The sequence below is a fragment of the Simochromis diagramma genome, unplaced genomic scaffold (assembly GCF_900408965.1).
Source record: "Simochromis diagramma unplaced genomic scaffold, fSimDia1.1 OVJJ01000302.1, whole genome shotgun sequence".
In the NCBI taxonomy this organism is placed as follows: domain Eukaryota; kingdom Metazoa; phylum Chordata; class Actinopteri; order Cichliformes; family Cichlidae; genus Simochromis; species Simochromis diagramma.
In genome coordinates this window covers 12,651,780-12,665,855 of record NW_024386792.1, presented here as the reverse complement: position 1 = coordinate 12,665,855, position 14,076 = coordinate 12,651,780, and the positions used below count along the sequence as shown (strand labels likewise).

Genomic DNA, 14,076 nt, shown 5'->3' with positions numbered 1-14,076 from the left:
CTCTTGTCGAGACATCATCACTGGGCTTTTTTTTTTTTTACTGTTATTATCTCAGTCTAGTCAAGTTCATTTGCCCTTTTCGCTCAAATTTAACTTCCCAAATATTTTACAATGTGTTCTGATATGAATTTTCTTTCTCGTCTTCCCCACCCTTTCCTGTGTCCTCCCATTAGGCTCCAGGGCTACCGTATTCTGAGATCACATGACCATCAGCCAATCCCGTCCCCCGCCCCTCCCGATGTGCTCCTCCCCTCACGACGTTGCCTCACCAGCGCAGTCTAGACCTGCCCACTGAGTGCCCCCCGCCCTGCCACGCCCACCCTGAAGGACGAAAGCCTCTCAGACGAGTCAAATCCACCCAGGTCTGAAGGTCCACCCGTCACATGAGACAAACCAGCAAAAATCACACACGGCGAGCCTGGCCAAAATTCGCCATCTGCTAAGGACCAGACGGAGACAGAGACCTGCCCTCCTTACCTTGCACTGTCCTGTTTGTCATCCACGGTGGCCTACCTTCTCCTTTGGGTGAAAAAGACCCATTTCATGACTCGCCAAAGCCAGAGCTGTTAAAGCAATACTGTTTCCTGCTTTCTTGTCCAGTTTTTCCACAAAGACTATAAAGACTGTTGGCTGGTGATGACTTGATATTTTAAAAACAACAACAAAAACAATTAAGAAAACAACTCAGCAGCGCTGAGGGTTTCGGGATCGAAGAAAATCCCGGGCACAAGTGAATTGCCCTCAAGACCATTTTGTAACACTCAGGATGATTAAATAGAAACAAGCAGAGGACAGGAATAAGAACAAAGACCTTTATAATAAGAATACACGTACCTTCGAGAGTATTAACATTTTCTTTTGTCCTCAAAGTCAATAAGAGACGTGTCAAAGAGAAAGCACTTTTGTAAATTATAGCACAGATGAACCGACTCAGTGTTCACGAAACTGTGTTGTATCCTATTTTCTTTTATTTTATATTGTGTGACGTGATAGAAGAGAGATTTATACACACCACAGCTGTGCTCGTGATGCCACGTGTTTTGTGGCATCATTTAATTCATCCTCGAAGTGAACAGCATTTGATTTTCACCAACTTTCCAAATATCCTTATTCCTTTCTATTCAGGTGTGTGTTCTAAATGTACTGTAGGATTAATCTCCATCCTGTGAAACATTATGGAGAGCTCTGTGATTTGACATACTGCCTGTTCCAATGTGAAAGTCTGTAAAAACAAAATCCTTTTTTGTCTGTTTCCCTCGTCCCCTTTTTTAACACTTCCATGCATCGTCTTTTATTCCAGAGTACATTTATCTAAATACTGGACACCTGTATGATGTTTCCTACATTTATATCAGCTGGTGTTTCCAAAACTAGTCTGTAATAAGAGTGGTTATGACATCAGTTTGCTGCAGTTCATGCATCTGTCCTGTCTAGTTGTTCCTAGCTCCATCAGTGTTTCCTCTCACCGATTCTCTAACAGTGATGGCACAGACCAGTGTGTAAGACAGAGGTAAGCCCTCTGAGCTGTGTATAGTTTTGTACAGAATATAGGTTTTTTTTACACAGTATATACCGCATCATGTTTTATTGTGTGAAAAATGTGAAGCTACCTGAAGCTGTCTTGTACGAACATGAGTAGTAGCCTGATCTAAAGCAGGAATGTAGCGCAGCGGAGAAGTGTGTGAAATCTAAAAGCATAAAATTGGGGTGTTTGGCTCACAACTTGCTTGCTTCTGCTCAGTTCAAAAGGACACTCCAGGGAGGGTATACTACTCTACACACTGGGTTATATAAAGAAGACGTTGTTAAGGTTTTATTAAGCGTGTGTGTGCGTGCGTGCGTGCGTGTGCATATTTGTGTGTATGTTTATAATGAGCACATTGTATGGCAGCATAACTGTTAATTTGGCAATCTGTTTTCTTAAGTTAAACTGTCAAAAGTAGCTGCTATAATTACACACTTGTGCATGTGTGTAACTGCAGGCCTTCGAAGGACCCCTGCCAAGGCTTCTTAACAATGCCTGTTATAGCAGGTGCTCATTATAGCTCTGTGATTACCTACGGTGAAACTTTTCAGTCTGAATTTTTTTTGTAAATAACTGAAGAGATAGAGAATACCATAACTGTCTAAATAATGTTATTTTCATGTTGAAATGTCACTGTTTTGTATTTATTTACCAAAATAAATCACAATTATAACACACCGCTTGGTGAATTACATTTTCTAATTTTCACTTTGTTTTGTGTGTGATTTAGTTGAATTCCTTGCTACCGTTAATGAGGATATAGATTTTATGTTTTACTCTTTTTTTGTTACATGGTCTTATTTGAAATACCGGACATTCAGTAGTGGTGCATGCTGCACATGCAAGTGACAGTTTTTGGACAATTTGTTTCAGTTGGGCAGCTAGCAAGAATGGTAAATGGACCGGTTCTTATATAGCACTTTTCTACTCTGCCTGAGCAGTCAAAGCACTTTATATAACTTGCCATTCACACAAATATTCACTATGCTTTAGTGCTTTTTATATAACATTAACATACATTCATACTCTATGTCAAAGAGCAACTTGGGGTTAGTATCTTGCCCCATTACAAGAATTCTGCATGCAGTCTGGATCAAACCACCAACCACCCACCAATTAGTAGATGACCCATTCTAGCCAAACCCAACTACCCCCAGCTACAGCCACCCCTGAGTCCTGGGTTCAAATCCACAGGCGGCTGAGGCTTTTCCGTGTAATTCCACCCACAGTCTAATGACATGCACAGGGTTAGGTTTATTAGCAATACTAAACCAGCCATAGGTCTCTCTCTGTGTTAGCGCTGAATCACATGTCCCAGGTGTACCCTTTACTTGCCCTATTTTAGCCTCCCCCGTGACCCTGAATTAGATAGCTGAAGAAAATGGACAAATGGTTTCTGTTAATCTTGACAACAGTGACCAGAAAAATCAATCTCCTCCTTCACTACATCCATGAAGCGTCTCTGTGGTCTTCCTCTTTTCCTCTTCCCTGACAGCACCCTTTATTTCGCTTTGACTTTTTTGGATTTTTATAGAACAAAGTAAAGATACAAAGTGCTAAAGAATAAGAATGTCCAAATTTGAAAAATGCAAAAATAACTTCACTGGAACTTAAAGCAATTTCAAATTCAGTGGAAACAAGCGAAAACAAGTACACATGGTTTAAAGAAGCAAAACAATACAAATAAATCACACTTATCTGAGTTCTTCGTGCAGGGAATTACACATTCGTGCTGCTGAGAGCGCACGGGCTTGATCACCTTTAGTGACCTGACGAGCCTTTGGCATTACTTATAAAGGTCATGTTGGAAGATCTCAGGCAATATTATATGGAGTCAGCAGTTTATGGATGCAGACCGCATCCACAAACCGACTGTGCAGCGATTTAACAACCAGCAATAATAATTTTTAAACTATTTTAAGCCAGTGAAGGTCTACAAGGAAAGTCTTTTGATGCCAGTGTATGTTATGATGGTCGATGCTGGAATAATCAAGTAGTACAGGCTGAAATAAATGAATCTACTATCCCTCCTCTTTACATGCCCAAATCATCTCAACCCATCATGGGACAAATTCAATAAAAACAGCTGCAGTGGTGTGCTGACTTTGCCCCTAAAAGAATTTCTAAAAACTCATTTTTCCCCCCTGGAAATTAAACTAATATCACCATTTTTTCCATTGTGTAATTGTGCCATAGATTTGAATATGAGTGCCATGTCTCTCTATTATAATGTCTCTGACTGAAATAAACGAGATCCACAGTGGTTATCCAACCACAGGGCACTGCTAGAGGTGTCTAGAGTCAGAACTAGACAGACAGAATATAAGGCTGGTGATTTTAACATTGCAGCTGATTGGTGTTAGACATTTTAAATGAAACACCGGCGTGACTGATTACAAGAATTCTAGCCGGGACAGTGTGACTGTGACCCAGCACGCCACTAGATGGAATTCAATTTCCATTTTTCCTGCTGCTGTATGTCATGACATGCGATGATCTGTGGGAAAGATCTGTCTGTGCTCAGGTTCTGGAGTCATGATCCAGTTTCACACATCTGCACAATACATACTACAAGTACTCAGTGTATTGTACAGCACACCGTTTTGCTATTTCGACACAAAAAGACTTTATATTAGAAATTAGGGCTTGACTCAAACTGTGATCTTAGATTCTCACTACGCTTCACAAAAAGGGTTTCTCTTATGTGAAGTGTTCCTGGAGATACCACAACAACCACAATTAGTCTGCATCTGTGATTGCTTCACTCATTTCCTTTTTAGGAAAATAATAAATAAATATAAAATAATAAAATTCTCATCAACATCACATTCTGAAAAGCCGACTGTTACTAATTTTGTCAATTTCACAGTGTAAACACTACAGGGTTTGTTGTAAAGCATGCAGGCAGTAATGGGAAAGTACTGCCCCTTAGTGGTCTTAATTGAACTTCTTGTTTAAGATGTACTAATCAACACATGAAATGTATTTACATATGCACTTGCATTTAATTATCTAACGCGCACTTGGAAGTACATTTGTCTAGATCTGTCTTTATCAATATACTATTAAAATCTGCAGCATTTCGGGATTGCAGCTTTATTCCTTGTGAATCTGCAGAAACGTGGCTCAAAACGTTGAAGCAGATAACTGTGGACACAGGGTGGCACTGTTTACCATGGTTACTGGGAAAGGGAAGCGCAAGAGAGGAGCTTTCAGGACTCACCAGCTTTAATGTTTATGAAATCAAACCCCACATTATGAATGTAAAAATATGCTAAAAGAGAAAATTTTATTTATTTATTTATTGTGGCTTGAGACCTCTGCTGGCCCGGGAGCAGGCATTATTCATCAACTAATAAATGCAATGCAATATGGCACAATTACTTTGCAATAAAGACAAAGGCAATTTCTCTCCCTCTCTTTTCTCTCTCAATTGCCCCAATCTCTTCCCGCCCCTCTTTGTGTTCCTTTGAGTTTGTGTTTGTCAGTCTTGTTAATAACAACACAAATACACACATGCACGCACGCACGCACACACACACACGCAAACAGAGAACTCTCTGCACTCTCTCGACAACATTATCTTTTCCGGAAATTGCTTCTCAAGCACAGCCAGAGCCCCATTAGAAAAGAAGAGCGCTACGCTGTAACCTTTTTAAAAAGCCATTAGTGATGCACCTGCTTCTCTCTCTGTTCCTATTTGTCTCTCTTGTTAACACTGACACACACATACACACACTAACAGACACACACACACATTTTCTACATCCTGATTGCCAGCATCCCCATTCCCAATCGTACGAACTGGCTACTGAGCAAAAGCACACATCCACTCCAATTAGAGTATGAATCACTTACATCTTGAAGTTCTGCCTCAGAGTGCAAAACCACTCAATTTAATAATTTACGTGTGCTATTCTAATGACTTGTGACTGTTAAATTAGTGTTTTGGACATGAGTAATTCTCTCTCAAAGCTAGACACTGAGAAAACAGGATGGATATTTTGTAACATGTCAAGCCACTAGAGCTGATATAGGCCATCTGAGATGAATGATGAACTTGATTTGGGTGATTAGAATGTGTTAATATCACTTTAAGTGCAGTCAGAGATAGATCAGCGGTTATGACAGAACATAATGCGCGAGACGTAAACACGCGAACACGAGAAGCACACATATCTGTTAAGATACCTGTGTGAAAGAGAAAGGATTCCACTGATTTTAAACATCAAAATCTTATTAAATGTCTTGGGGAGGAGTACTACAAGTATAAAAAACAAAAAAAAAGTAGTATAAAGCCTTTTGTGGTTCCAGAGGGAGCCGTGTGAAGTTTTATAAATTGCCTCAAAGCACTTGGATCTGAAGACAACAAGCTTGAAAATGGAACAAATCTGAGGTGGAGTTAGAAAGAATGAGTTAGCCAGGCTGGGAGAGCAGACTGATGTTACATTAACATCAAAATACATGTGTGAAATCTAATACTGCCTAGTACAACAGCTCTTCTACATATACTACTTTCAGCACATACACACACAAAAGGACAAAAGAAAATTAGCATTTTTATAAATGTAGTGATGCAATTTATCAGAATGCCATGACCATCCACTCAGTTATATAGCAGAGCAATCAACTATAAAAAAAAAATGAAAATGAGGAAGGGTTGTAAAAGTAGAATTTGGTGAAGAGCTATTGCGTTGTATTGTGCTGAGGCTTCAGCTGAATATCTGGACCTGATGCATGGATTTTGATCTGGATTTTTTTCTTTACCTGTTCATCGTGAGTGAGACAGTTTTAAAGAAGTGCAAATGTAATTACACCATTAAACCTTCTGAGGGAAAAAAATGAAAAATGTAAAACATGTCTGGCTCTCACCCGAGACCAAACTGCTCATAGGCATTCAATTTATGTATTAAAGGGTCATGTATGACTGACTGCGCTTCTATGTGTGCGTTTCCTTGAGTACGTTCGTGCTTGTCTGTGTGCGCCTTTGTGTGTGTGCGTGTCTGTGATTTCCTGTGATAAGCTGAACTTTACTCCCTGACTAAGTGTTTGGTAGTAATGGCCTTGATCCCTGAGTCACACGCTGTCTGGGACTGAACCGCTATGCATGTGTGTTTGAGAGAGAGACAGAGAAAAAGAAGCAGAGACTGAGGATGAGAGAGGGAAAGAGAAAGAGAAGTATCAAGGGCGGGGGGGGGGTAGTCAAATGAGTGTGGTTTATCGCATCCCAAAACAAACCAGAGGCCTCTGAGTAATAAAAAGGCACTATCTGTCATAGTAAATTCCAAATAGTGGTTGTTGCCTTGCTGCAGTCTCCTGATTATCCTCAGTGGTCTGCCTCTGACAATTATGAAGCCATTAACACTGCGAGTGTGAGTGCACATATATACACGTTTGTGTGTGAGTGTATATATATATGTGTGTGTGTCCAAAAGAGAAAGGAGAGAGATACAGAGACGCTATGGCTGCTGATTTGAAGAAATATGCTTTCATTTATTTTATGGCCCTGGAGGCTCCAGTGCCTTACAGCATCAGCCTTCTGGGCTCTCAAACATTAAATTTACATGTTTGCTGCCTTTCTGCTATTGTTACTGATGCCTCTGACCAAATCAGAGACAGTAAGGCACAAAGAAAGAAATGGATTAAAAAACAAATCATACACAAAAGTTACTAGAAAAGGGTGTATACAGACTATCTCGTGTGTCGGCCATTACTGAGCACTTGGCAATCATACACATGCACACACTCTAATGGTTTTGAGCGGTCAGCCCTTTTACACACCACCAAATGAGGAGATGAGCAAAAATGTCTTTACCACCAATCCTATCCAGTATGTCTAATAAGGAAGACCATCCGCTGAATATATAAGAGAAAGATTGTTAAAAGGAACACAGACACGCCACCGGGGAATATACAGTAGAAATCTTTTTGAGACTCTGCAGCAAACGCCCTTAATCAAGTGCAACTATAAATACACACACGATAATTGGAAGAATACGTAGTCTGTGGTATACATTGTCATTAAAACACTCTGAGAATCCAGATTCATTCTCTGTAGTGAGAAATCTGTAAATCTACACTAAGTGGTCGAAATCTTTTATCCGTTTGGGTTGCAGTGAGGATTCTACTGAAAACCGCTGAAAAGTGGGCTCAGCGACACATCCGAAAATCGCTGTCAGTGAACACAGTTGGTCTCTGCATCCATGAATGAAAGTTAAATCTCTGTCACGCAAAGATAAAACAAATATGAACAAGAGCCAGAAATGCCACTCCCAAGCTCACTTTAGATGGGCAGAAAAGTTGTACTATCAGGTAACCAATCAAAAGCTAAAATTCTTTTTGAGAAACGGTGGATGCCACACCCTGCAGCCCAAAGACCAAGGGGACCACCTAGCACGGCATGGATGACTCAAACTTCTGTGAAGGCAGCGCCAATGCTGCACAGGATACGTGTGTTTTGGACTAACGTATGCTGCAATCACGACAAAATCTTTTCCAGTGTAGGCCTTTCTTATTTAAGCAAGGTAATGCCAAGAAACCTTGTGCACACAGTACGAGCGTCCAGGTGCAAAACTGGGCTGGCTGCATATCATATCTGTCACCTATATAAAAACATCTGGCCCATTGTGCAATGAAAAATACAACATTCTAAAAGCCTTGAACTGTTGAGCAAGACTGAGGAAAGATATCACTTCCACAACTACAGATATCCTCAGTTCTCCCCCAAAAGGAGTGTTATTTGATGAAGAATAATGAAACACAGAGTGAATATAAAATGTGTTGCTGGCAGTAAATTTTAAAATGGTCCCATTAAATCAACATCAACAACAATGACAAACAACAGAACCCTCTTTTAAGTGGGCAAATAAGTACTACATTCGGTTTCCCCTCCAAAGAGACGCAGCTAAATGAGATTTTAAAACAAACTGAGCCAACGGTAAGTATATGTAATGCCAAATGTAACGCACTGCAACAGCCCAGACCTTTAAGTCAATAACAGCACAAACTAAAATCTAAAATGACCATGGGGTTGAAGCAATATCGTGAAAGATTAAAACCTGGCTGTTGCTCCAGATTGCATTGTGTTTTCCAGGTTTGTTCACTCACATTATTTAGAATATTAGTCAGACTGCTGCGGGCTCAAAGCATCACGAATCCACGAACAATGAACTACAAAACGTGACACCTGTGATAAATACAGATTTCGTGTGAAAGCCGCCCACATATAATATTTTTTGCATAGGAAAATTAAAAACAACAACAACAACAACAACAACAAAAAGGCACCGTGTGCTACAGCCAGCGGGGCGAATTAATCAACCAGTGTTGCATTCGATGTGTAAAGCCAATATTTCTATTTTCTTTCTCTAGGGCCTGCCAGTGGTTCATTATGGCCCTGGACTTGGGGACCGCTGCACTATGGGCGGGGGGCATTGGTCCTTGTCGGCGTGGTTTTATGGAGGCATGGACAAGAAAGAAAGAAAGAGAAGAGGAGGAGGGGATAAGAATCAGAGGAGGAGGAAAAGAGAGGTGAGAGGTTGCAGATGAGTTGCATGGCATGGGATAGTGATGCTGCTGCATAGGCTCCATCGCTCCATCCCTCCCTCGGAGAGAATGGAAAAAACAAGGAGTGGTTATGTGATTCCCCACATGCAGGGTGAGGAGCGCACAGTGGAGAAAAGGAATAGCGGGGAGGGGGGCGTTTCCCTGCACAGCACAGTCTATTATCACCACACTTGAGCATGGATACGTTGTACAGCATATGGAGCGGCTTTTTCAGCTGACATAAAGGTGGACGTGGCGGTAAGTTAAATGTCTTTGTTTTTTTTCGCTTTCATTAACCACGAAAAGCGATTTGGGCATAGTTCGCAGCACGGCGTTGTTGCTCAGGGTCCCGTCACTTTACACTGTCCTGTTTATTAAAGATATTTTGTTGATAATCCCTGAAGTGAAGAAAACAAGACTTGTAGATTTCTGCTTCATTAGCCGCTTTGCAGCACAGCATGGCATGAGATTACGCCCTATCAATTTGTCGCTGGCACGCTTTAGGATTTGATAACTAAACAGGTTGGTCCCAGCAGCCTCACTCCCAAGTGCCTATCAGATTACTTGATGCGAATTGTACCTGCATGCAGCTTAGGCTAATATTTAACCACAACAGCATGCCAACGTGTCTTCCTCCTTTGTATCCGGTTGGGGGGGGGGGGGAAGAAGAACGAAAAAAAGAAAAAAGAAAAGATGCTTAAAAATCTCTTTCACGCTCCCTGCAAAGGGTTAAGGATTCAATCCACGCCTGCCACTCTGAACTGGGTTCTCCTTGTCAGTAGAAGCGGATGTATTTACAAACAAAGAAAGCTTAATATCCAAGCCTGTCACGTAGGGGACAGGTGCTGGCTATCTGCAATTTTTACAGTGGTGTGTGTGGTTGTCTGGTTATCTGGGCTAGTAGGCCAACTGGAGCCTATGCATTAAGATTAAAGAACCCAAAGTGTCTCTTTTAAGTTTGTCACTAAAAGTTTGGCCCAAGGCTGATGGGTTGGATTCTTATTCTGCACTATAGGCTGAATTTTTTGCAATTGCCATCACTGGGTCGTTTAGTTTTTGTCTGTGTGGTGACTATGAGACCCCACAGTGTAGCAAAAAAGAAAAAAAAATGACTGGAAAGATTTGCTGTTGCAGGCATAAGCATAAACATCCTCATAACAGTGCCTTTAGTTCCAAGCAATTAAGCAGTAATGTGCAAGCAGCAGCTCAGCATCCGCTTAGTCTGTCTCCATCTCAAGACTGTCTTGTCTTTGCCCCTGGCACAGCCACTTGTGATTCTGCATCCTATCTGAAATACCAGGTACATTAAATGATTGATAAGTCTGTTGCATCAGACATAAATATGAAACACAGACCGATTTTCTTTCATTAGGCCCTCCAGCTGGAGCCAGTTCAATTTCAATCAAGTCAATTCAGGAAATGGATTTTCTTATAAATGCGAGCCAGATGTCGTTCGCTGCGAAATGAAGTTCTTACCAAGTCTATGCAGAAATTATTAGAATTATAAAATGTGCATGCAGGGCAAGTTCATATGATTGTGAACGTAAAAGGGAGGCGAGGAAAAAAGGCCTGCCTGTCTGTACACTCAAAACTGCTGCCACAGGCACACCCATATGTGAGTGTCTTGCTATCATAGCTTAACCCCCGCATACACGGCTAAAACCACACTGAAGCATGTCTTCAAATTACACGAAGACATTCCAGTGACACCGAGCAGACACAGACCGGTCCTGAGTAGTGAAGAGGGCAGCAGCAGGGTGTATTTTTACACCAGATCTCTGACACCTACGTACATCTCTTCACAGCTCTTGGTGAGAACAGAAGACACGTCCACTTGAGTTGTCATCATCAGCAGCCCAGACATGGACAGTTGGGATGGAGGAAGAGGCAAGATGCGAAGGGGAGAGATGAGGCGAGAAGACTAGAGAAGTATAGGTAATGAGGGAGGCGTCAAGATCTTGTCGATGTGATGGCCCTAGCTAGTTTTGGCACTTCTCGCAGAATGACAGCAGGATAGGAAGTAGACTATCACCAGAGTCTGAGAGGTGAGGGGTTTTGTCAGTGGCAAATGGGAACTTTTGAGGGGTGTCAGGTTCCCTGAAGTGCACCTCTGATAGGTGATTGGTTCGTGTGTGTGCAAATGGATAAACAAGCTGATGCGAGGATAACAAAGGGATAAAAGGGTAAATGCGTGGCAAAGAGAGAGAAAGGCAGCAGAGGGATCACAATGATTAGAGAGGAAAGGTTAAGTGGAAAAGTGAGAGATGAGAGGAGAAAAAGAAAAGAAAAGAGAGTGCATCAAGTCAGGTTTGTAAACTAGTTTGTTTCCGGGGGGAACTGTCTGTGGTGCTGATGTAACCCCGACAACTCCCACCCCCTCTTTTCCCAATAAAATCTCCTTCTCCCTCATTCTCTCCTCCTCAGCTATTGACTGACAGCTACTGTGGCTCTAATTGGCAAGTGTGGATAGGGGAGAGTAGAGCTTATTCTCCATGGGACGGACCAAGCAAGAGAGAAAGAGAGTGTGTGTTGAGGTGGGGAGGAGATGGGGGACGTATCCAGGGAAGTGGTCCAACAATAGTTGAGGGGAGAGGAGACAAAGCAAAGGAAGAAGGGAATAGATGGTCAAACGGAGTCGTAAACAGTATGAAGGAAGACAGCGGGTGAGGAGGGGAGGATGGAGGTGAGGACTAAACATCTGTTTGGTAATCACTCTCTCCCCTCAGTGCAGTGTAACACATACTGACACCTATTTGATAATTGGTGAGCCTGCCCTCTCCCTCAGCGCTTGGCTAAATGGTTGCTTGATACTGGGGAGAGCACAGGGACTAGCTGTTGGCAGTGTAATCTGTTTACTTGGTGCAGCTCAGGTACAGACGCATAGCAGGCTGCCTGCGTGTCTGTGTGTGGATGTATGCGTTGCTGTTGCTTACAGTCGGGCTATCAGTCTAACAGTGTGCTCGAGATGTGACTGCGTGTGTTAAATGCGTATTATAACCTCAGAGCAATGCCGCTCCCTTGTCATTCAAGGATAAAAAATGAAAAAGAAAAATGATCTCTTTTGTCTCTTTTATCCCAGGTGCTGTCCTTAAAGATGTGCCTCCACACAGACCTACTTCAACACTGCAATCTTATTCAGAGTGCAGAAGCTGAAGGGAAGCACACAGAAAAGGAAAGTGAGCTCCACAGTCGAGAGGAGAAAGAAAGTAATAGAGGGGAGGAGGTGGGCATTTCTGCTCCTGTCTCGACCACGGGTATTCTTGGGTTGATAATACAGATGTGGATGTTATTGCTTGAGAATACGCGTAGTCGAGCGGAAGCTTTATCATCAGCACTGGACCATAAACAGAACATTGCTCAGAGCCCAGGCAGACACATTTAAATGTATAGTCAAACTGAGGCATTTGGTGATTTTTAATTAAGCGCCCAGAGGTGACTTTTTATGGCAAAGGCTTATTTTGTTTAATCAGAAAGGGTTTTTATTTTTAAATAGAATCCAATCGAGGCTAGCAGGAGCCCAAATCCAATCCAGCCAATGAAAGGGTTTTATCATCGCAGTTTTATCAACCATGTCAACCCTTTACACCTGTGGAGGAAATGAGTTTGTGTCATTGGCTAGATTCTGCCTCCCCTGCAGAGGTGCTGGTGGGAAAGACTTGTACCATGCCACTAAGCTAAACCCCCAGGCATTAGTTCAGGGAGCTTAACACAAAAGTCTTCAGACTTAGACGTTAATTCCAAATTCTTGATTGCATATCCTTGTCATTCAGTCGTGCACACAAGTGATCCTATAATCTTATCAGTTGATGGGTGTCTTTCACAGACCTTCACACTCTGCACTGAACATTTTCCTGAAGCTGAGCAGAAATTTCAAGTTAAAAGAAAAAAACTAGCCGTGTGTTCCTGGACTTCACATCCCCCAGGCAAGGGGATAATATATTATATTATAACTGTGCATAAGCATCGTACCGCTGCACTTGCAACCACTGTTGCATTCCTATTTTCAAATCTTGCTAAAAATGTGTGTTTGATGCCCGTAGCAGCAACAGTAGACAGTACCACATGAGGACATGTCAAGGCTTGCACCCATGGCTGACATTTCAGCGTTCAGCTCAGCTGACTGGCTGTCACGATGGAGATCCAGACCCACATTCGCACATACGCTCAAGTGCCTGAATGTTCACATAATCTAGATGCTGGTAGGAAAATCGGGGATTGAGGGATCTCACAAAAATAGGCATATAGATAGATCTCACATATATGACTCACGGTGCAGCTAGTAGGTTCACTGGGTCCGCGTGCCAGTGAGGAAATAAGGGATTGACTGATTTTATGGTTAACTATTTTTAGTCAGAATGATGGATGTTTATGTTCTTTATTGATCAAGCTGAGGTGTGGGTTTGAAAAATTCCCGGACGTTTGGGCGTGCTGATTAATCAGGTAGCAGCTGTGTTCGAATAAAACATTTTACATTTTGGGCGCATTAGCATTATTGCTAAGTATTATAAATTAGAAAATCAGCATTTCATTGCGAATTCAGCAATACATTAGCATCTGGTTATGTCCGTGATAAATTACACCCTTATCATTCACACGATTTCTTACTACTGTGTAAGCAAATCTCTTAAGAGTGTGTAATTATAATTTATACAAATTTCACTCCGAGGTTGCATAAACTTGTTGATTGGGCAAAGCCATTTCTGCGGTTTAGCGTGTATTTGTGTGTGTGCTTCTAAGCAACAAAATGACTATTGTGAGCACAGCTCCAGGTGCCTAGCAACCAAATCGCTGTTTCCTTGGCAACAGTTGCCTTGCACTCACTGTGTGGGTGATTGGCAGCCTTGACAACGGAGACGGAGTGACACTTGACCTCGCGTGCTGAATGGGAGAGGAGAAAGAAGAAGCGAGAAATAGAAGAGAGGGGGAGGCAGTGGGAGGGGACGTGCAGAGACAGAGAAGAGACTAAGTGATAATCATTCTCCATTGTAATCATCCTCCAGCATGTT

General features: G+C 42.0%; 1 protein-coding gene across 2 annotated transcripts in view; it reads left to right on the top strand.

Moving 5' to 3' along the window:
* LOC120729128 (phospholipid phosphatase-related protein type 2-like) overlaps positions 1-675 on the top strand; it is a 57,231-nt gene extending 56,556 nt beyond the window's left edge. For both annotated transcript variants that reach the window (XM_040024598.1, XM_040024599.1), the window contains exon 8: positions 174-675. In XM_040024598.1, coding sequence (XP_039880532.1) covers positions 174-282 — 109 coding nt within the window. In that variant the 3' untranslated portion in view covers positions 283-675. The remainder of the gene's footprint in view (positions 1-173) is intronic.
* Positions 676-14,076: the final 13,401 nt, after the last annotated feature.